This window comes from Gadus morhua, chromosome 2, assembly GCF_902167405.1.
Source record: "Gadus morhua chromosome 2, gadMor3.0, whole genome shotgun sequence".
NCBI classification, from domain to species: domain Eukaryota; kingdom Metazoa; phylum Chordata; class Actinopteri; order Gadiformes; family Gadidae; genus Gadus; species Gadus morhua.
The window spans coordinates 9,836,201-9,860,007 of record NC_044049.1 but is presented as its reverse complement, the minus strand read 5'-3'; the positions used below and the strand labels follow the sequence as shown (position 1 = coordinate 9,860,007).

Sequence of the window (23,807 nt, the reverse complement as noted above, 5' to 3'; positions counted from 1 at the left end):
ATAATTTGTTTTATTTCGTTTTTTGTTGACGCTATATGCATACAGAATAGATAATAAATATTGAAAACAAATGTAATTTCTTTTAAGCTTTTTTTATTGTGGTGACAGTTTGGTTTTGCCTTAATTTACACAGTAATGGTCATTTACAGTGACATCACAAAACCAAACCAACCGAGCAGAACCGCACCTCCCCCTCTTTAAATGAATCAATAAAATAAAAGTTAATATAGTTGAGTTGAATCACAACACCACTGTCATTAGTGATAAGAGTAGCTTGTTCTAGTAGCTTGTTTGATGATACCCTCCAGTCTAGGAAGGCTTTACCTTTATTTAACTAGCCGACCGCTCTTTAGCTAACGGCTTATTGCTAGCCTTCCAGTTTTCCCACCATAAGGAATCTTAGCTGAAGTTTACACTTGAAAAACGCAAATCTCTCATCAGCACACTCCTCTCTGTGAACAAACACTGTCATTTCTAGTCGGCAGATCTTGGTAGGCTACGCAGTAACAGAAATTGCACGCTATATATCCATATAGTCAAACGTACACACGCTACAAGGACCACAATCAACTCAAAACAATGGCATTGCAGTGATACTACTATCGTAGACGAATGCATATGTATTTTTTTCAAATGAATATCAATGTGTGCGTGCAGTTCTCTAATACACATAAACAGGTTAACAAAAGCAAACCAAAAGTGTTCACTGTGTAAATTGTGATATCCATCAATTGAAAATATATAACATGTGAAACTGAAAAGCAAAAACAATCTTGAAATTGATCAGACATGTAACAAATCATTCTGTTTTCTTCCTTCCTCTCTCATTTGACTCAATTACAATACTCTGTTAAAAATATAGCTTAGAAAAAAAGCCCCAAATCTGTACATTTTTTCATCGATTATTATTTCCTGCCTTTTTATTTATGTGTGTTTCACATTAGTTTACAATCTTTAACAGCTATGCACAGCACCGTCTTTCTACAATGGAAACGATCGCCGAGGTCAGGAGCATATCAGTGTTGCGGTAAATCCGGTACTATTGTATCTATTAACCTGAGCATAATGAAAAGCTACGATGCATATGTTGCAATTTAAAGGACCCTCATTTGTGACATCACAAACGGGAGTGTCCATCCGGATGCATGACAGGGGTCCTTTAACTTCCAGTGCTGAACACACATCAGGGAGACCAGAAAAACTAGGGTTGTACTGCAGGGACTTGCCTTGCCATTACAGTTGCAGCGTTTACATTCAAACCTATCTCTCCTGCTGATCCTCAAAGCTGATCCGCTCCATAAAAAAAATTAAAGCAATAGAAAAAGTTGATAATCATCCTTTTTTTTTAAACGACACTCGTGTGCGTTCATATATTCACATACATATGTATTGGATCGTAACTGCTATTGACTCGGGATTATGTGAACTTGAAAGAAGCCGATGTCATTGCATGGAATAGAAAAAGTGCAGCCATCATGCGGTAGATTATCCATAGCTAATGAATGCCAAATACAAATACAGTCATCTGAGTTCTTAACTATGGGTGCGTTAGCATGGAGCTAAGTAAAGGTTGCCCTAGGCTACATTTCACACTGAAAGATTCCAATAACCTTTTTCCGTCCGATTGGAAGAACGATATTGAACTGGAGAGAGATATACGTCTACTTTTTTTTAATATTCTCTCCCAAATGAAGGGAGCTGACGAGAGAGCAGCAATAAAACAGTACAATACTACTGTCCTACACATTATGCAAAAATACTCTAGCAGTGTGGTGAGAAGTACTAAACTCGTGTGGTCCCTGTCTAGGTGTCCGTGTGTGTACGTGCGTATGTGTGTGTGTGTGTGTGTGTGTGTGTGTGTGTGTGTGTGTGTGTGTGTGTGTGTGTGTGTGTGTGTGTGTGTGTGTGTGTGTGTGTGTGTGTGTGTGTGTGTGTGTGTGTGTTCGTGCATGTTGTTACGGTTGACACATTTATTTTATTCTCGTATTACAAAGGAGCTCTGTACCGGGACGGGGTTGGCTGGGGGCATTATGATTGACAAGACTAAAGATAGTTCCCCTTTGATTATGCAATCAGAGACCGGTGTTGGGAAAGTTCTGCCAAGCCAGATTGGGTTAGAGCAGCACCATGCCGTGCTTCAAGAAAACAGACGCGCAGAGCCTTTATATCGAGTACCTGTCCGGTTATACCTGTCGTAATGCAGCTCCTACCACCAACAATTCTTCAAATCCTCTTTAGATGATCCCATGTTTCCAGTGTTCCTGCCTTATGTCCATAATCATTGATTGATGACTCCCAGGTTCTTTGAGCATTTGAGCATTTGAGCTCTGAGCACACACATAGAGCATGTAGGCCTACTGCGCAAAAGCCGCTCTCTTTCTAGAGACCATGTCATTTCTGAAAAACACAACGGCATGTCTTATCGCCGTATGGATACAATGCTAAAGGCTGTAATTAAACAACAAGCTCGAGCGATACCATTTCACGGTGTGTTGGTTATTGTTTTTGTAGTTTTTTCTGTCGTTATATCATCTCAAAGGTTTGCGTCACAAAGGCTCCATGCTTTTCTGGACACTCTCGGTTCTCGGGAGTCAAGAGCAAGGAGGAGGAGCGTTTAACTGATGTATGCTGAGTTTACTTTTATCTTTGCTTGTTATAATTTTTTCTATGTCACATCAGCTCTCAAGATATAGCCACTGATGTCATGAGAAAGAGAGTTATGTGATACAAATCAATACCATTGAAAGGTATAGCATACAATAAATCATGGGTTTCAAATACTTATTCCGGATTTTCTGGCAGATTAAATATTTCTGATCCACCTCAAAAAATAAAGATGTACAACTGAGGGATTTTAAAACTGATCTGATGAAAGATCTTTTTTTCAGATTGCGAGATGTTACCGTGGGTCACTTTTGATCAAGCTTGCTCTGACGAGGCACTTCGATTTTCACCCTGCGATACAGTGTGAGACTGGTTGGCTACTCACATAATATAGGGTTTCACAAAAATATAGTGGGCAAACCTAGATCCAACTCAATATCCTATAATACAGAGCACCGACGCTTCAGAAATTCCCTGGGGAGAGGAACGCAAACAAACCAACTATAAATAAACTGATAACAAAAAATATGAAAGAAAATCTGAAGGGATTATATATATAAAAAAAAGTATTTGTGGTTGTGGTTGTGATTATAGTATTAAGTATTTCCGCCATCCGAAGAAAACAAGAGGAACAAATAACCTAGCCGCCCCTGATAGCCACTATGAGCTACGGTTGGCTAGTCGCTCCGGAACTCCTCGCCGATCTGCGGCAGGTTGCGCTTCTCCTTACGCAGGGTGTCTGTCAGCGGGCGTGAGCTACCGGGCGAATCCAGGTGTTTGGGCTCGTTGGTCAGGTAGCTGCCCTTCTGCTGGTACAGGTAGATGTAGATACTGTACAGCCCCCCCAACAGCAGCACCAGCGCCAGCAGGACGACGACTGTGGGTGAGGGAGGGCAGAGATATGAGGGATGACGGGAATTAGATCATCCATAGACTGTAGCCATTGTAATCCCTTGAATCCCATTGCTGCACATTGTTGTGTGTGTGTGTGTGTGTGTGTGTGTGTGTGTGTGTGTGTGTGTGTGTGTGTGTGTGTGTGTGTGTGTGTGTGTGTGTGTGTGTGTGTGTGTGTGTGTGTGTGTGTGTGTGTGTGTGTGTGTGTGTGTGTTTGTTATCTGATCAATTTTGGGAATGCAGTGCTTTTCTTGAGAGATTGTCTAATTAAAGTCCACGAGATGACTTGAGGAATACACAGTACAGTACTGTATGACCCATACTAGCTACCGTTAACCTAAATGCACTATACATAGCATGCAGGAAGCCAATATCATCCTGTTTATAAAACATAATATTGGCCGACCAGAGTTTGATCTGCGGCCAGGCCTAACACCCATGTCATTATCAGTATTTTCAGGAAATTATCGTAATCCTCCTATGACTCTGATGTTCCTGCATTACCATAATAACATAACACCTGCAGACCCTCATAGAGCTTATCTGTTATTAAGAGACTCAGACCGGGCTGTGGTAAACAGATAGCTGGGAAATATTATCTAGTCAGGCCCTCCATTCTCTCACACATAACGCGGGATTTCTACTTATTTATTTCTGCATCTGTGCTATTGTGATGTAGTCTATCTTCCATGACCTTTCCATTACCAACCATCCATAACTAATGAGCTTCTGAAGTCCTCTGGGATGTGAATAGATAAAAATATGAAAGTACTTCTGATCCTCTTTGAAGCAACTGAAAGGTGCATACGAATAGTCATGAACTGGTGTTGACAAATGAGAGATACTTTCTTACATTCATTCATGCATCTTATTAAAATGTACATTTCTAGCTGCACAGCCTACAGCCAGCAGCTGTGGCATAAATCAAAAGGATTAAAAGGTTAATAATGTCTTTTTAACTAAATAAAGTAAAATAATTGCGTCCGGCAAAGACCTATTCAATATGTCTGCACACATTGGAACTGTCAAGTGGCAAAAACTCTTCGGCTTAGAAGCTTAAAGATCCCATGCCATTCTATTTTATGATGCTTTAATATAGGTATTAGTGGGCCACAAACACAGTATTCAAAGACGTCCCCGAAATTCAGCCGTGGTGCAGAGTTACAGTCACTCCGAAACAGTCGCACATTGAGCTTCCCCCAAACGCGCTGTTTCGGTGGGCGTGTCAAGGCAGGTCAAGGAGGGGGGTGGGGGTGTGGCCCTGAGCAGCTTGTAGCCACTACCATGCGCTCTGTATACGGTGGGCGTGTCAAGGCAGGTCAAGGAGGGGGGTGGGGGTGTGGCCCTGAGCAGCTTGTAGCCACTGACAGTACCATGCGCTCTGTTTACGGTGGATGTATCGCAATGGCTCTTAGAAACCCATATTATACATAGATATCTATATCATATAATATATAATATATATTATCACGGCCAAAAGCTGTGTGAGCCTCCAGACGATAGGTTATTATGAATCTCAAACGACCGCGTCTACTTCAGATTGATGTGGAAGTGGAAGAACCAGAGACGTCGGAGAACCCGACGAAGTCCTTTGTGATTCATTATATCGTCTGGACGCGGACACAGCTTTTGGCCGTGATAATATGTATTATTTGATATAGATATCTATGTATTATATGATATTATTTAGATATAGAGCAGAGCTCCAGGACTGTAACGCAAGTGTTGTACACTTCCTTGTTATTTGGATAACCGTTCTGCTGTTGGTGTGATGGCGCATAACACGTCGGACTCTCGTCTCTGGTATTTCTACAACGAGACTCGTAGTGGGGGTTATCTCAGCCATGGTTGAGAATGAATTGGGGGAAAGGAACTTTGGCTTTGACTCCCTGAAGTAGGCTACATGAACCATGACATGGAGGAGAAAGGGATTGTTGGCCGCGAATGTATCCCGCTTGAGCCCTGCTTCCCGCCGCCTCGGCAGCGGTCAGCGCTAATCACCGCCTCGGCAGCGGTCAGCGCTAATCACCGCATCCTGAAGCCGAGGCGGTGGTCCATCGGCAGCGAGGCTCCGGCGGGAGACGACCGTGGTCAACAATCCCTTTCTCCTCCATGTCGTGGTTCATGACTTCAGGGAGTCAAAGCCAAAGTTCCTTTCCCCCAATTCATTCTCAACCATGGCTGAGATAACCCCCACTACGGGTCTAGTTGTAGAAATACCATAGATGAGAGTCCGACGTGTTATGCGCCATCACACCAACAGCAGAACGGTTATCCAAATAACAAGGAAGTGTACAACACTTGCGTTACAGTCCTGGAGCTCTATATCTAAATAATATCATATAATACATAGATATCTATATCAAATAATACATATTATCACGGCCAAAAGCTGTGTGCACGTCCAGACGATATAATGAATCACGAAGGACTTCGTCGGGTTCTCCGACTTCTCTGGTTCTTCCACTTCCACATCAATCTGTAGTAGACAGAACCGTGCGCTGCCTGCTGCCTGCTGCCGGCGCGAGGCACCACCGAGGTTAAGAGGATTTGGGAGAAAATAGGAATATTCAATAGCTGCTTTTGGTAGAGAGTGAGAGAAGGTAGGGACAGAGAGAGGGGGAGGGGGTAAGAGAGAGGAAAGAGAGAGAGAGGAGAAGAGACAGAAGAACAAAGAGTAGCTAATGTAGTTCTTGAGATGTGACAACGCGCAAAAAAGGAAGTGCAGTGGTGTGTTTGTGTGTGTGTGTGTGTGTGTGTGTGTGTGTGTGTGTGTGTGTGTGTGTGTGTGTGTGTGTGTGTGTGTGTGTGTGTGTGTGTGTGTGTGTGTAATGAGGTCATAAATTAAAGTTATAGAGTGGATGGTTCTCTGAGACAGAAAACGGACGAGAATGGTAGAGAGAGAGAGAGAGAGAGAGAGAGAGAGAGAGAGAGAGAGAGAGAGAGAGAAGCTTTATCTGGGACTGCATTACATTATCGGAGTGGGCTGACTTCACCAGGAACATTGATGAAGGCATATTGGGCACATTGAATTGCCCTTGAAGAAACCTAGATCACGTGTTATCTCCACTAAGTCTAAATCTTTCCCCCAGGGGATTCAGACCACCCTCCTAAAATCCAGAGATGTCAAACACTCATTTATTAGCTGACTTTGCGATATATATTTATGCACGGTTTTATATTTTCCTGGCCACATATTTGGTATGTGTGTAGTGGATATATTATGGTTATTTAAGGTTTTTCACTCCAAGAATAGTGGTATGGAAATACCTGCTATCCAAAACAATCCCATGTCATCGTGAATGTAGAGGTATTCTGAAAGACAAAATGTGGAAACAGAGAAGATTAGTTTATTTTGGCTCATAATTTATCTTTGTATACTAATCTGCGGAGGGGGGGGGGGGGGGGGGGGGGGGGGGGGGGGGTCGGGGTCTTCTTACCGATGGTAACGAACCAGGGGTCGGCCTCCCAGGGAACGTAACCATGGACAGGAGTGAAGGCCCCGCAGACGGACTCAGAGACATAGCCCTGGGTGGTGACCGGCGGGTCCGTCTCGTTGGGTCTGAACAGAGCCTTGAGGGGGGCGTAGACATTGTAGCGCACCCCCGAAATGCAGCCAATGAAGCCGGGCGCGTTGTGCCGCTTGATCTCCTTGTCGATGTCGCCGATCTCTGAGGGAACAGGAAATAGGTCTCCGTCAAAGACTGGCTCAATATAGGCACGATGCAGTATGATGTGTGTGTGTATGCGTGTGTGTGTGTGTGTATGCGTGTGTGTGTGTGTGTGTGTATGCGTGTGTGTGTGTGTGTGTGTGTGTGTGTGTGTGTGTGTGTGTGTGTGTGTGTGTGTGTGTGTGTGTGTGTGTGCACGTGTGTGTGTGTGTGTGTGTGTGTGTGTGTGCGTGTGTGTGTGTTTTACCCATGACCCTCCCCAGGAACATGGACTTTGGAGAATCAAATCGAGCATCTTCTACCAGGGTTATCTTCTCCACAATTGGCTCCATGTAATCCACCTGTAGTTGTTGAAAACACCTCATTATTTTCTATATGGTCAACACAGCAATGAATTAATGTTGTGGGGTTAGGGTTAGGGTTATTGTGTATCATAATTGACACTACTTTGAAGTGGTGTGATGTCTATTTCTATATGGAAAAAACGTAGGCATTGAAACCGACTTTACACTGTTTGACGTGACAGTGTTGTTGTCAGGTACCTGAGACTTGATGGTCCTGTTGTGTCTGGTTATGTTAATATAGTGGGGGTATCCATCCGCAAGGTTCCTGTGAGTCAGCTGATATTTATGGGTGATCAGGCCGAGCCTGTACCTCAGATCCACGCTTCCTGGGGGTTGAAAGAGCAGTACAGTGTACACCTACACTCAGCAATCACAGTTAAAGAGCCACTATTCGGATACCTATTCAAACAGGGGCAACCAAACCCACGGAGGGATCATAGCAGATCAACTCAACAGTGGACCGTACCAACGGGAAGGTTGTAGGTACACCACCACTCAGTTAGGTGGACTGTTAGCTACCATGACCCTTATGGTTGCCCTTATTCAAATCTATCTATGAAACATCTCGGTGGACCTTCCCAATTGTGATGTCACTAATGGTTCAATTTTGAAATGGCTTGCAACGGCAAATCAGCAAAACAACTGGTAGTAAAATAATATGAGCCCCGTTACTTTTTTAAACTGTTAAATTTGCCGAGAATACCGAAGTATGAATGGAAGAACTATTCCTGAGTGGATCATTATCATTCCAGTCATCGATCGTGTCCTTCAGCAGGGCTACTTTCACCTCCGCCCGTGGGATCGGTGTCGTCCCTACCGTCGGTTTTGAGGATGACGGCGATGTAGTCCTGCACAAAGGAGCTGATGTAGAGCAGCACGGCGGGGGTGTGCAGGGTGCTGAAGCTGAACTCCACGTCGTCCGCCGTGTCGTTGTAGCCCAGGCTGAAGTTGTCGAAGTGGGGGTCGATCCAGTTGGCCCACGCCGCCTCGTCCGAGATGGGCTTCTTCCGTATGTTGTAACGCATCCACGAGCCGATCTCGAAGTAGGCGCCGATGTCTGAGGGAAAGCACGCGAGGGAGGGGGTCACGGTTCGTTGATGTGTGCCGTGTGAATTGATCCACACGCAGACACAAAGTGAAGGTAGTGCCTCATAAGACGCCTGTTTATTACTAGATTGAATCGTCCAATTGAAGGTAACTCAATTTGATTGTATTATATTATTTTTATATTTATTACTTTTATATTAAACAGAAAAATAATAATAGAATAGAATAAGCGGGGGCTGATATAGAAATTATGCATATTTACAACAGATGACAAGTTTGACACATCCATTGAACTAGAAATATTGCACCTTGTTAGCTTGTCCGATTTTTTTGATTATTAGAAAGATAAAAATGACAATTAACTATTCTTACCTTTATGGCAATAGAACCCATCGAAGGCCGTGTTGTTGCAGTCGCAAGTGTATGACGCGTAGCCCTCTATGCACTGGCCGCTATTTCGACACGGTATGGTCGCATTCAGACACTCGCCCGTGCAGTTCCTGCGAATCCCCTGCTCTTCGTTCACCTTCCCCTCCAGGTCTAGCGGCACGCCGTTCATCCGTAAGCCTCGCATGCAGCCCAGGAACGGCCTCAGTGTTCGGTTGGCCGCGCCTGGGTGAAGAACAGCAAGCAGATTATCGTTATTAGCAATAAGCGTTTAAAACTGAGGTAGAACCAAGTTGGCTGCTAGGTGATTAAGAACCATGGAAGCTCTGGGTCAATTTCACGAGGGAGAGGACGAATCCCCAAAAAACCTTGAGCGGGTTTTCAAATCCAAAAGTCCCCAAGGCATGCTTGCAATAAACGGGTGAATGACCTACCCACGAGAATTGGGTGTGAGAACTCCATGGTCACAAACGTTTGGCCTGGGAAGCGCCTGACCGCCCACGGCTGCCAGTCGACTTTGATTCGAGCGAGTTTCACGTTGATCTCGGCCTGGACGAAGTGCCACTCGTTGTCGTTGAGCGGCATGGGAGACCTCAATGTCACGTTGAGGATGCCGTCCCCAACCATGAACACAAACGCCAGGTTCTGGGTCGCTGGCCGGGGGAAAGAAAGCAGAAGAAAGAAGAACAGAGATGGTAAGATGGCAATAGGACTCAGGGACTCCATTTTGTAATATGCGGTTATTGGTTCCAGACACTTTTATCCAAAGCGAGTTTGACTAAATTCAGATACATGTCATTAAGGAGCGGGTAGGGAGGGTTAGGCATCAACTTCTAGGTTAGCCTGCTGAAAGTTAGGATTGAAACCAAGTACCATTATTCTGGGAGTCAAACGCCCTACAGCAGTAACACTATGCCGCCTTCTTAGCTATGGGCTTTATTTACCTGGAGGGCAACTTGGTTCGATCTTTGTTCTAAACTCATAACCTGGCAGCCATCTTGGCTCTAAAGATGGCTGGGAGTAAATGCGGAATTCCGCATTCACTTCCATCACCCTCTTGACTCTGGGTGATGGAAGTGATCTTTTAGAGACAAGATGGCTGCCAGGTTATGAATCGGGTCAACGTCACAAATAAAAAAGGCGTCCCTCACTGTTGAGCTCTATGCGAAGGAAGTTGCGGAGCTGCTCGTCAGAGTTCTCCAGGAAGACACAGTTGTCTCTGTATGTTTTGAAGTGGAAGGAGATGTCAGCGCTGGAGCCTGGTTTGAAGGTAGGGAATGTGATGTAGGTGGGCTTGACGAAGGATATGGTGTTCCAGATGTTTCCTGCGAAGAGACACATGGCAGCGTTGGTAAAAAAGAACTTTGGAAAATCAATGTTTTTTTATTTTTTCATCAATGTTTGTACTTACTGTCGCCATGGCAGCGTAGGGGTCCGACAGTGTATTGCGCTTCCGAGTTGGTTCTGTTAGTGTCGCCGATGACAACCCTCCGTACGGGCAGATGATCTCGGAAGTCCAAATATCCCTTGTCTGAGTACCTGGAAACACCCGATGACAAAAACATCAGACCTTGACCTTGGCTTATAATTGAAAGTGTGTAAGAATGTCCGGAGGTGTGAGCCCCTGGTATTACCATTGTCTGTAGTCTGCATCACAGTTGCAGTGGAACTTGGGGTCCGTGCAGGTCTGGTTGATGGAACAGCCGCACTTTTGGACCTCACGGAAAGCTCCTCCCCAGTAGTAATGACTCTCATTGTTACGACCGATCCAGTAGCCGTAAGGCCTTCCATCTGGGAGGAGGAAGCACAATGGTGACTCATTATAGATTATATGATAATACTAATACTACTACTAATAATAATAATATTATAAATAATTATTGATAAAAAACTGTCTACAAACGTCTAGTCTGGTTTGCTTTTAGTCGTCTGGTGCTTTAAGTAGTAGTCAGGCAGGACATTTCAAACCGTCACGTCATGTTACCATCATCTTTTTTTTTTTATCACAGCAGATGCTCCTCCCTGATTGCTCCATCTGCCTCTGTCTATCCGCACACCTGACCAATCCAATCACTCACTGGGCGTGTTGAGCAGGCGGGACTTGTAGCAGGAGTAGTCGATCCACTGCTCGCAGTACATGGAGGTGTTGGCCAGGGCAGTGACCTCATCCCAGGAAGCATTCCAGTAGTTAACGTTGCCTACATATGGTCGGTCTACAGTACTGCCAGTCACCTTGGTGCCGTCCACACGGTCATGAAGGATCACAGTCCAAGCCTTATATGCTGCGGAGACGATGGAAGGACAGATGCAGGTCATACATCAATAATAAATGAAAATATTAATAATTATAATATTTATGACTAAGGAAGCGTATTTACAATGAGTTACTGAGAAGGGGTGGGATTAAATACGTTTTTTCTTCTTCCCACTCCATTTCCAACATGTTATTGCAATCCACACGTGTTTATCATTTATATATCTAATTATGCTTTCTATTTTGTGTAGCATCATTATTTTCTGTATGACAATTACGTTTTTCTTTCGCATGTTCAAAATAAAAATTGTAATCAACCAATCTATCAATACACAAATCAAATAGATTGATTTGCTAAATCGTATTCATTTTTGAATTATACAACATTAAATATTTCTGTTTTATTTTTAACAATTAAAAAGGACAGTAGGATGTTTGTTTGGAGCTCCAGTCACTTAGCCGCAGCATTCTTGATACCACACACATTTTGGATGATCTTACATTTCATTTTGCAGTACACCTCAAATGGTTTCAATGGACCGCTGAGGTCCGGATCGATGGTATAGTTCCCAGACCAGTACTTCCCTTGGAGTCTGTAGGCCTCGCATGACTCTTTGTACACCGCTGTCAAATCAAAAGGCAGGATTATTATAGCGAATGGGTATGTTATGAATGTGAACATTTCATAACATACAGCTATTTACTACATTATCCTTTAGCAGACGCTTAAGCAACATACAGTGAGTATATTTAGATAGGCCAACATAGGGTTTGGGTATCTTGCTAAGGGATTCCTATACTCTGCATTGGTGTTGTTAAATCAGACACAAACCAACTGGTCTAACCTATCCCCTGCCTACCTTACACTTGATGCATGCACCAGGTGTAACTTACACATGTGACAAACTTCTCCTTTGTAGCCTGTGTTTTCACACAGGCAGATGAAGTCGTCCCAGGACTGGATGCATCTGCCCTCGTGTTCACATGGATTCGGCGTGCATCTGTAGATGACATCATCAAAGGGTGATGACACTTACATTACTACAATTGTGTGATGCTATTGGTCATTAATTTCTATTATTATTTTTAATATATTTAGTACATTTATTTTAATTAATTGAAGTTCAACAAGATTGAATAATATAGAAAACAAAATGTGTTATTCAAATATTGAACAACATGTTGTTGTGGTTTGCATAGTATTGCAAGTATCAGTAATAGGCCAGCAGAGACATCAATGGGGTAAACATCAATCTTAAATCAAATAGACGGATAGATGAAGAAGTACCTGTATCATAATATTTTGCTACAAGGTGATGCAAAAAGTAGCTCAACAGTCGGTGAATAATAGTATTTAGTATTGTCTGTGCTAATAAATAATATTGTCTGACACCATACCTGTCAGTGATACCACAGGTGCCTAGCAGCAGCTCAGCATAGCGCCCCCACTGGCGCTGCAGTATAAAGTCAATGTCAAGCTGTTCGTTGTCAATGTAGATCTGTTGCATGCAGCCATGGAAGTGGTTCAGCTTGGTCTCACATTTCCGTATGGTGTTGTTTGTTTTCGGACAACCTGAGAATATATACAGACAAACGGTAATTTAACATCGCCTCATCGTTAAAGCTAGAGTGAGCAATTTATTATAATATAAATGTTCCGACATTATATATGTATTGTTTACATATTTGTTGAGATTCTCTTTACATTCCGACAGCAATAAATAAAACAAATGCTCTGAGAAGAAGAAGAGAAAAAGTGGTATCTGTGGATATCGCAGGCCTGTCGTAAACCCGTCTGGATGGCTCATGTGTCTGTCTGCCTCCCTAGCCCTCTGCCTGGGCCCACTCTGGCCGTGCACTCATTCCGCTTGACCGGAGTCTTCCACGAGGCAGGCAGAGCCACTGCTAAAGCTAGCGAGCTAGTCAAGTGTTTTTAGGGAGTGGTTTTGGGGGGAGACCTGAATGCAGGGTTGGGATTTTTTACGGTTGGATACTTTCCAAATCTAGCTTACTCTGGCTGGTAACAGCAAATTGCCCTCCATAGCTTTAAGCATAAAATGTCCATGCACAACCGTTGGATGTGGACACCCTCAAAAACCCACCTATTTATATAATGTTTTGTAATATCAGGAACTTTCTAGTCTTTTAAAGTTGTGTATTACTGTATACATGCTTTTAAAAGCATGTTAAGATGATTGGCTGTATTTGGGCTAATTTATTTGTTGTTGTAGTGATATTTTGTGCATAGCATTATTTTCTATCTCTCTCTCTCTGTCAGTAACTTGAACTCTTGGTTAGAAAAGTGCTGTACAAATGAAGCATAATCATTGTATTATTATTATTTCTCTCAAGTAAGAGATAGCCATGTTTTTTTTTGCTAGTTGCTTACTTACCGCCAAAGAAGTAGCGGTCTCCGGTGCGTATGGTGAAGGGGTTGGTGATCTTCAGTGGAGAGCCCTCCTCCTCATCTATGGTGAGGGTCATAAGGTTGTCCCTGGCAGCCAGATCAACTGTATGCCAGTAACCGTCGTTCAGGCGGTAGCCTAGCAAGAAGAAAAACGGTAGGTTTAATCGATTTGGTTTCACACCACGTAATTATTTAGATTTTTGTATTCTAGAAATGAGAGAGTTGAACCTCTGACATTCAAGTATTGTTGAAGTAGTGTTTTATTCACAAGTAAGTACAAATAAATAACCTTGTATCACAAGGCTTCTCTGAATGAGAACGTCCTATTTGTATTTTCTGATGTTTCCCTATAATTTGATTTTCTGCCACTGTTATATCTGAGGTGTGTCAATTCAGTTTATAATGAAAAACTTCTACATTTTCACACAGCCGCTAAATTCTCCCGGACATATTAATTAAAATTAGGCATGCTCCACAATATTGTCTTGTTGTTTAACCTCATGCACGACTAGTCATCCATCGGCTCTCTGAATAAATATATTTAACATTATATTATAGTAAATTCTATGGCACACTGGGATTGTGTGTGTGTGTTCACCTGCAGCAAACTGCAGTTTCTTTTTGCCAGGCTGGAATATGGTGACGTTGACTTGTCCCTCACTGAGACCGAGCTCCAGAGCTCCGAGGTCGTCGGCGAAGCGGGTGAACATCAGCAGCCCCGTGTAGTCCCAGGAGCGGAACTTGAACTTGACGAACATACGGGGCTTCCGGAAGAACCCGGGCACCTGCAGGTAGTTGTTGGGTCCGGCGAACGTCATGGGCTTCAGCAGAATGTCACGACAATGGTAGTGCATCTTTTTCTAACGGAAAGCAAAACGTAAAAAAAGAGAAAAAACATTGAAATACACATTACTTTATGATTTACAACTTGAGACGGTGCCATGAACGATGATTATTTGTAAACGGGTTATCGGGTTATTTCAAGCTTTCAATCATGTATTGTGATTGATGATAAGATGGTGGTTCCATCAACCTTTCGGGGGATACGTATCTCCGGCTCCTCTCTCTTGGCCATGTCGATAATATTGATCCCGTTGATGAAGACGTTCTCCAGGCAGCCGCGGAAGTTTGGCGTGGTGGGGAGGTGGGGCACGTTGCTCTCTATCACGCCACCTACATACAACTAAGAGGACTGGGGGGTTAAATCCTGTGTGTTTAAAACATCACTTATTTATGGCATCTTGGCTATGAATGAGCCTTCACGTCTTTAAACAGCAACCATGAATCAAGAAAGCCATGGACTTTCAAGACGATAATGTTTACCGTATGGGTGCATCGGTGCACCCATGCCCCTGAGCCCTTGTTCCCCCCCAAACAAAATAAATCTGTGCACGGCCCTGCCCAGGGGCGCCGCTAGGGATTTTGGGCCGCATGAAAAGAATGAAACTTAGTGTCATTATTTTTTCTGTATTATAATTTCATCATCATTAGGGGCCTCTCTGGGCCCCCCTCCATCATGGGCCCCTAGAATCCGTCTCCTTTACCCCCCCTTTTCGGCGCCCCTGGCCCTGCCTATCAGCTTTCCCATCCTTCACTGTGAAGAATTACCTGGGAGTCCAGGTCCAGGTGGCTGAACTCTCCTTTGCATATGGCCGTCACCGTCTGGCTGTCCACGGTGAAGTTCACCTGTCGGCCGTAGCGCTTGATGGTGACATAGTGCCACTGCTGGTCATCCAGAATGTTGCCGGCGGTCAACGTGGTCCGGCCGTTGACCTTGTGCACCATGCTGCTCCCTGAGACACCACAGTACAGACGAGGACAGACGGAAGCACGTGGGTTTCCCGGACCAAAAAAGCACTCAGAAGCTGGAACTTTTTCCATTATCATAGCTGTGGGCGTTGCTCCGGAAATCGATAAATAGGTCTACCCAGCGTTGTCTATCCCCCCACAAGGCAATCTCTTTATATTTCAGCCCTGAATAAGTTAATGTCTGTCTTGGATTACTTTCATTGCTGTATTCTGAAAATCTCAAAATGTCTGCCTATCAACCATTCCCACAATGGGATTCCTGTGTATGTGTCTGGTGTCTTACCTAGGCTGATGTGCAGATAGAGACGGCCTCGCTTGAGCTCCAGGGTGACCACGTCTCCCTGCACTCCCTCGCTGTGCAGCAGCAGCCCGTCCTGCTCCAGGGTCTTGAAGTTAATGGCGTAGTGATCCCTTAGTGTGCGAGACCTCTTCTCTGGGTACATGTAGATCAAAGTGTCGTCGCCATTGTACTGCAGCACGTAGGAGTCTTAACACACAGGGAGAAAATATGTAGGTTACTCTGTATGTCCTAGACACACATTGCAAGTCTTATATAATCCTTAATGGATGAGATCAAGGGTTTTACAAGGTTTAACATAAGATGGTTTGACTGACTCTGACCCATGGTTGGGATATTTTGTACCATAGGGGCAGCCGAAGAGTTCCAGCCGAACGCCAATCTTCCCTCCGTTCTCAGTGTTCCACGCCAGAGGCAGCAGGCGGACGTGTTTAGCGGTGAAGGCATAGTGGAAGACGTTCCTCTTCACCTGATGGTAGTTCCAGTTTCCTGGCATTGTCTGGATAGTGTGAAGGTCAGAGAGAGAGAGAGAGAGAGAGAGAGAGAGAGAGAGAGAGAGAGAGAGAGAGAGAGAGAGAGAGAGAGAGAGAGAGAGAGAGAGAGAGAGAGGGAGGGAGGGAGGGAGGGAGGGAGGGAGGGAGGGAGGGAGGGAGGGAGGGAGAGAGAGAGAGAGAGAGAGAGAGAGAGAGAGAGAGAGAGAGAGAGAGAGAGAGAGAGAGAGAGAGAGAGAGAGAGAAAGAGAGAGAGAGAGAGAGAGAGAGAGAGAGAGAGAGAGAGAGGGTAGAGAGAACTAATGAGTCTGTGGATCCCTGTAGTGGTGGGGGTGTAACACCTTATGAAATGGCTGGAGATGATGAACCAATAAAGAGGATTGCACAGTCTGTTCTAAACGTCAATATATCCACTCATCTCTGCGGCAGTTCCGGTCCTTTTCGACAGTTAAGATAATTACACAATCTATTTTTGCATAATGGGCTGTGGACCCTAACATCTCAATAGGATTTAGTTGAGGTGTGTGAGGGGCTTTTCCCTCCATACTATTCCGACAACAACCATTCAGTCCCCCCCCCCCCATCCATAACACCTACCGAATTCCCCCCTTTCATGACATATGGGGTCCAGGAGTCAGGCCGGTCCCCATAAAGCAGGGTGTACTTGCTAACCCAGTCGTAGGAGTTGAAGGTGCCCTGGGTGGCGACGGCCACCAGCCGGTACTTCCTGCCCAGGTCCACCTGCAGCCAGGGCTGTCGGTCCCCGGGGGACGGGGACCAACCGCTGCTTCCTGCAGGAAAGAGAGCCGGGCAGATGAAAGAAGAGAGTGTACACCTGTGTCTGGACAGTGTCGATTCCAGGCTAATTTAGTAGGGGTGAGTCAGGAGAGGCACAGAATAACACAGAGGAAGGGCACCAGTCTACACCCAGACTTGTTTATAATACACCACAAAATAAACCCTATTATATTTATTTAAACACATTTAGATTTAGTAGGGGTGGAATTAATCCAAAAAAGACAGAAAAGAGCCCTGTAGTCATGCCCCTTAGCACGTATAAGGAAATACTGTGAACTGGTAAACGTTGTTATTCAAAGTTTCATTGTGTCAGATAAATTCAAGTCTTACCATAGAGTTTGGCAAAGTTGGCAGAGTAGAGGAAGTTGTATCTGGAGGAGGCAAGGAAGGAGGAGGCATAGAGCCCAGAGACCAGTGGATCAACACATTCACCTTGAAGAAACAATGACAAAAGGAGAGGGAGGGGAAGGGGAAGAGTTTTTTTTCTTACATGCAAATTTTTCTTACATCATTACAACAACAAGGCACCCTATCGAAGGAGCAGGATGGTATTATGTATATTGTAATGACTCATCAGTTTATTGTTTGAGCCATGCTAAGTGGCCCATTTGGAAAACGTTTCCCTTCCAGGACGCACTTCCACTTTATATTCCATTAACTTCCACACTGAGATGCCAAATAGGAGGACTTCCTCCAACTGGACAAGCCTTTTATTTCTGAGCGCATAACGCTGATAAAGACATCATAGATGGTGATATAAAGTAAAACGTGTCGGCTATGGCGCCAAAGTCGCCATAGCCGACACGTTCCCTATAGGAAAACAGCACCACCCATTCACATCCGTAGGTTATGAAGATGCATGCCTGTGCTTGGACGTTTATAATTGAACCTTCTGCATGCATGAGTGTTGTATTAGTGAATAATTATTCTAAATGGGCTGCAGTGACAGAGCCTTAGTGATTGGTGAGCAACCCGATTGTGTGATGAGGATGAGTGATGGCCGCTGGCCAGTCAGTCACAGGATTGGCCATCACTCCTGTCAGATTTACCGTCGTTGAGGGTACAGATGTCAATATCCAAAATGATGTTATTGTTAGAAACTAATAGCATCCAAACGAGAGCTACATCTACATTGAACTCTCTTCCTTGCATCAAGGTAATCCTCTGGGAGTTTCGGTGTTGTATTTCCTACTCTTACAAACACTGAGGTCACACAGCATAAGGAAGAGGACACTGTTCGGTAGTGGGATTAGCATGCACCATGCGCTGGAGACGAGGTCCAAGATCAAGTCAATGTTAAAGGTGGTATTTCTACGTGAAGGAGCCCGCGGAGCACAGGTATATGCTGTATCAGTTTTGGCCATTTTACAAGGACAATGGCTGAAAAGGGGAGGTGGTGGGTGGAAAGAAAATATGCTGAGCCATGGAGATGCAACCTTGACAGAGAATCATTCGCTCTCTCGGTGACTCTCTCTCTCGCTCTGATAATATGTTACGACGAGTAAACAAGTTTAAACATTTGACCGAAACAGATTTCGTGCCCTTCAGCACGGGGCAGAATCAATTCAGAATCTGTGATGCATCACTCCTAGCGATGGATGCCGGGGATATTCTGAAAGGCTCTGAAAGAAACGTGTCTCGCTGATTACACGGTTGATTTGTGCGCAGTCCCTTTGGACTCGCGACACGCCTCGCTTCCTTCAGGAGGTGGCTCTGCATTACAAGAGGAATGTGAAATCAGGAAAAAAAGAGCTTCGTCATAGCGGGGTTAACCCAGGCCAGCAGACTCCTCTGCTCTCCTCCTGGCAACACATCCTCCAACCCCCACCCCCTCCTCCATCCCTCCTCGAATCATCTGGTACTCTTCTATCTTTTATTTTTACTTCCATTCTCCTTACTTCCTTTTCTCTCTCTCTCTCTCTCTCTCTCTCTCTCTCTCTCTCTCTCTCTCTCTCTCTCTCTCTCTCTCTCTCTCTCTTTGATTTCTCACAGAACCACCCACTTTGTATTTCTTTAATGTATGATCTCATTACAGACACGCACACACGCACACACACAAACACACACACACACACGCACACTCACACACGCACCACCACCTTTTCTTTACGTTTATTTATCCTCTCATTTCTGCAGATCCAGTTGGGCGTTGTCACATCTCAGTAACTACATTAGCTACTCTTAGTTCTTCTCTCTCTGTCTCCTCTCTCTCGCTTTCCTCTCTTGCTCTCTCCTATTCTCTCGCCCTCTCTCTCTCTCTCTCTCTCTCTCTCTCTCTCTCTCTCTCTCTCTCTCTCTCTCTCTCTCTCTCTCTCTCTCTCTCTCTCTCTCTCTCTCTCTCTCTCTCTCTCTCTCTCTCGTTCTCCCTACTCCCTCCCCCTTCTCTCTCCTTGCGTCTTCCCTCCTGCTTCAGGGGGTGATGTATTCCTGGCTTTAACGTTAAGAGGGCTGCCAGGGTGTTATTACAGCGTGACGCGGTTGCTGGGAGTGCAGTAGGCACCGGTCTTGCTGCTGAGTCATCAGTCTACCCCGTGGTAGCTGCAAGCCTGCCATACCCTGCTGTAGCGCTGCTGGCAGACGACATCGCCCCTGGTTTCATATGCAGAGAGCATCTGCTCCCAGGCCAGTGTGCCTGCCTCGAGCACGGCCACCCTCTTTACACAGCTGACATCGGACATCTCACAGACCTGCCTGAGTAATGGATGGAAGGCAGCGGCACAGAGTGTTATCAATGACCAGAGCTGTGATATTATACCAGGGAAAAGAGCAAGGTTGGGGCGAAAGATTTCGCTGAATGATTCATGAGGAAGGACGCACAGCAGGGGGTGGGTGGGGCGCAGGGGGTGTGTGTGTCTGGGGGGTAGGGGGGGCGGGGGGTTCTTTTTATATGGGGCTGAGGCAGGCTGAAGAATAGCCCAAAAAATAGACCAAGGTGAAGAACGATTGAGGATATACTGAGGCATGTCAGGCTGTGTCTCTGTGTGAATATAAATCATCAGCATGTCGCGCAGGTCCAAAAATAGAATAGCAAAGTTTATTCTGCGCCGGGTCATTGTACCATACTCCCTTTTTCCCTGGACGACAATTTGGAGCAAATGAACAGAAAAATCTGCGTACACGCACACACACACATGCACACTCACACTTACCCGCAGACACACACACACACACACACACACACACACACACCCACAGACACACACACACACATATACCCCCCCCCCACACACACACACACACATTATGCCACCACTGCTCAGCCCCACCCTGGCTGGGGACAATGAGGTCTGGGATTCTAAGCACCATTTTAATCTGTCAGAGGTTCTCTGTGAAGTACTGCAGACGGATTAACAGTTTGACCTGTATTCACAGAACACAGCCCCCAAAGACAAGGCTGCCGTCATAGTTTCTGTGATACTATGGACCAATAGGCCTCTATAGTTTGATTGCAGCATCCAATTATTTGATGTTGGATTTGGATTGGATATAATTATGATAGTTATCAGCAGTCACACATGGCAAAGCCGTTATAACACACCTGCCACAAGCACATCACGATTCAGTTTGGTACCACGTCATCACGTGAAAAAAACCTCAAATTTAGCATACCTCTCATGCATAGCGCTGGTTACCCTGCCTTGTGCTAGCACACAATAAGCATCTCACCACAAGAATGCAACATGCAACAACAACATGATCTCTCCTCCTATTAAACATCCATAACGGTTCCCCCAGCAATGAAAAAAATACTGATGGTGTTGACCTATGACCTTGAACAGGTGCCCACATTATCCACGGTGTCCCTACACGCATAGCAGAAGCATGTGTGCTGACGCCTCCTTCATGCCATGACGCTGCACGTGAAGCCAGTCGCACCTTCTAATAAACCACTGAGTCACGGCATGGCATGGTGGTAACATGAACATGTAACATGATTGATCATCTATAAATTATATTGGGGTCGTTCTGACAAGGTCGTTTAGGCGCTAATTGTATGAAAACGAATAGGGCAGTTCAAAAATGCATCTTAAAATATGCACCTGATTAATTATTATAGCTTAAAATCCCCAAAATGGCATCATGCACCGTATCTACTGTGACGTCTGTACCTCAATAGGTAGGCCTATGCCTATGCTTTTTTTTGGACAGGTGATGTAGCTCCAAAAGTACTGCAATGGGGTGGTCCCGCACGCGGCTGCAGCGGACGGTCACGGCGCATCTCAATCAGTGCGTTACAATACGGAATTCCGTTTCGCATTTGCGATATAGAGACTGGAATTCTGTAAGCGGCAGCTCACAAGTCTCTCAGATAAATAGGCATGCCTTGATTCCGAAAGACAGAGTTGAACACAGACACATATGATGGAGAAACTTGCGTGCTGCAAAAGCACTGCAATGCAGACAGAGCTGCGCGGGGGTATCATGCCGCGCATCCACTGCAGGACCGACACATCCGAGCCTCCACACTTTCACTGTACTTTCGTAAAACAATTCGATGCAGAAAAACGCGTTATCAGCGATTCCTCATCTTCCAAACACCCTTTATTGACAGATCATTTGATTTTCATAAGGTGTGCATTGCTGCCCTTTTAGGATTCCAGTAATCAGAGATTTAGTATACTGCTCAAGGGTAGCCTATATCCTACTTCGTATTTATTCGTCTTTGATATACCTCATTGTTATACATAACTTGATCATTTCACAGGCCTTACGTAAAACGCGTTAAGATTTTAGCAGATTGAAAAAATAAGAAATTAGTAATGGTTGTTTCACAGGACTTACGTGATGAGCAATGTTGAAACCCCAAAAATAAAAGAGTTATGCGTAATATTTTGCAAATCATCCTTCACTTTGGGCAACGTTTCTCCGCAATAGGATTAGTAATTTGGGTTTGTAGATTATTCTCTCTTCACCGGAAAGGACAGCATTCTTTACCGCCCTCTCCCCAACTTTAACTCGCGCAGTTCCAACTCCTCTTCCCGGGATCACGGGCAGCAGACTCTGCCGGAGCGTGCACGCGCATCAGTTGCTGGCGCTGATGCTGCGCTTGGCCGAGAGCGCGCACTGATATATACTATTTTAAATGCTTCCCATCAAGGAGTTACATTGACTTGTATCCGCATTTTCCAATGTAACATGTTGTGGATTTGTGTGTCCGGCGCGATTAAGCGTCGCAGTTGAAGTTGCGGTCGCTCCAACGGAATTCTGGATTTTTGGTGCAGAGGACGAGGAGAAAAAAAACTTTCAGTCTGAAGGTTGCCGAAAATTAAACAGTATCAGCTCCAAGTTGAGGGACCCTTAAAACAGGATTTTGAGGTTGATTCTTCTTTGAATTGTAAATCAGGGTATTTACCCCCAAATTAGAGTTAGTCCAACTCCGACACTACTGCTGTGGCTCATTTCTTCTTGATCTATGACACAGTTCCCTCGCTGGTCAGTGGCGCACTGTGCTGGCTGAATAAATACTCAAAGTGTTTTGGTCTCCTCCACGAGTGATGCAGGTCTGTTCCATTTCCCTTTCAGGCAGTATCCATATCAGCACAATATGAGGAGTGCAGAGCAAGGGATTCAGGGCAGACCAACAAGTCTGCTGACCTTGACCCTGTAGGTCCACCACATTTACAACGTTCATGCGGACAACTGGGACAAGTAAGGTTGGTGGGACACGTTAAGGGATAAAGATACCAGCTGTCCTGTGTTCTCTGACCCCCCCCCCCACACACACACACACACACACACACACACACACACACATGCACACACACACACACACACACGCACACTCACACACACACACACACACACACACACACACACACACACACACACACACACACACACACACACACACACACACACATTAACACACACACAAATGGGTGCACACAACTACACACACACACACACACGCAGACACATGCCTTGCACACACCTAAACCACAAACATACGGAAACCCACAAACACACGTACACACATTAACACACACTCATATTCATTAACATACACGTAACCCCCGACCGGCGACCCCCCAACACACACACACACACACCAACAGCCTGAATACGCACACTCACACACACACACACACACATGCACACACGCACGCACACACAAGCTGGGTAGGGGGGCAGGGTGGCACAGAAGCTGGGAGGATTTATGTCCACGAGTGCCACACTGGCTCGAAAATAGAAAACATGCTTTGGGATTAAGAAGCGGGTTTATTGGAGGCCAATGTTTGTTGGGGATGAAGCCGGCGATTGAAAGTCCAGTGTGGGTTTAGCCTGTTTTCAATCAAATCAGATTGTCAATGGGTAAGCTGCAGGCTATTGCATTTCCCACACATATCAAAAGCACAGCATTGGATCCTCAGCCCTGGTGGACTCAAAGCAACCTGATTTAAATAGGGAATGAAGATAAGCACACACAGAGAGAGAACAGGGAGAATCAGGTTTTAAGAAGGTCATTTGTTGTATTTTCAATTGTTTGGAAAATAACAACTATGCAAAAAAGCAATTGGACGTTTTTTGCTTATGTACCATCAGTATAATGACAAACACTGGAAGATACTTTTGTCTTAAGTTAAATCCTAAGGAATGGAAGAATTGAAATTAATGTTAATACAACAATTGTCTTCGACTGCAAAACAAATCCTGAACACTGTGATGCATAAATTAAGCAAAATATGATAACACGCTAAACTACTATATACTACACTGAATATTAGCCATACAATAGTCAACTTTCATCAACACAATTCTTACTAATAATAGTAGTAATAAAAACCTACATACTGATTAGAACA

The 23,807-nt window shown here is 44.8% G+C and overlaps 1 protein-coding gene across 1 annotated transcript; it reads right to left on the bottom strand.

The window, feature by feature from the left end:
- Positions 1-76: 76 nt before the first annotated feature.
- Positions 77-21,847, bottom strand: cntnap1 (contactin associated protein 1). The gene is made up of 24 exons (XM_030376029.1): positions 21,787-21,847; positions 17,335-17,436; positions 16,804-16,997; positions 16,061-16,214; positions 15,701-15,904; positions 15,217-15,401; positions 14,642-14,791; positions 14,207-14,468; positions 13,595-13,744; positions 12,600-12,774; positions 12,096-12,202; positions 11,703-11,825; positions 11,026-11,229; positions 10,582-10,738; positions 10,359-10,486; positions 10,099-10,272; positions 9,382-9,600; positions 8,933-9,172; positions 8,331-8,570; positions 7,712-7,839; positions 7,417-7,510; positions 6,939-7,169; positions 6,769-6,813; positions 77-3,481 (listed from the first exon to the last, which is right to left on the bottom strand). Exons 1-24 carry the CDS (start codon positions 21,845-21,847, stop codon positions 3,282-3,284), a joined length of 3,927 nt encoding a protein of 1,308 aa, XP_030231889.1. The 3' UTR covers positions 77-3,281.
- Positions 21,848-23,807: the final 1,960 nt, after the last annotated feature.

Excerpts from the sequence above, each read along its gene's own strand:
- cntnap1 (XM_030376029.1), bottom strand. The coding sequence starts at position 21,847 with ATGATTTGCAAAATATTACGCATAACTCTTTTATTTTTGGGGTTTCAA. Across the intron at positions 11,826-12,095 it reads AGGAGAAGTTTGTCACATGT|CGGTGTACAAAGAGTCATGC; the intron begins GTAAGTTACACC and ends TTGATTTGACAG. Across the intron at positions 7,511-7,711 it reads ACAGGACCATCAAGTCTCAG|GTGGATTACATGGAGCCAAT; the intron begins GTACCTGACAAC and ends CAACAACTACAG.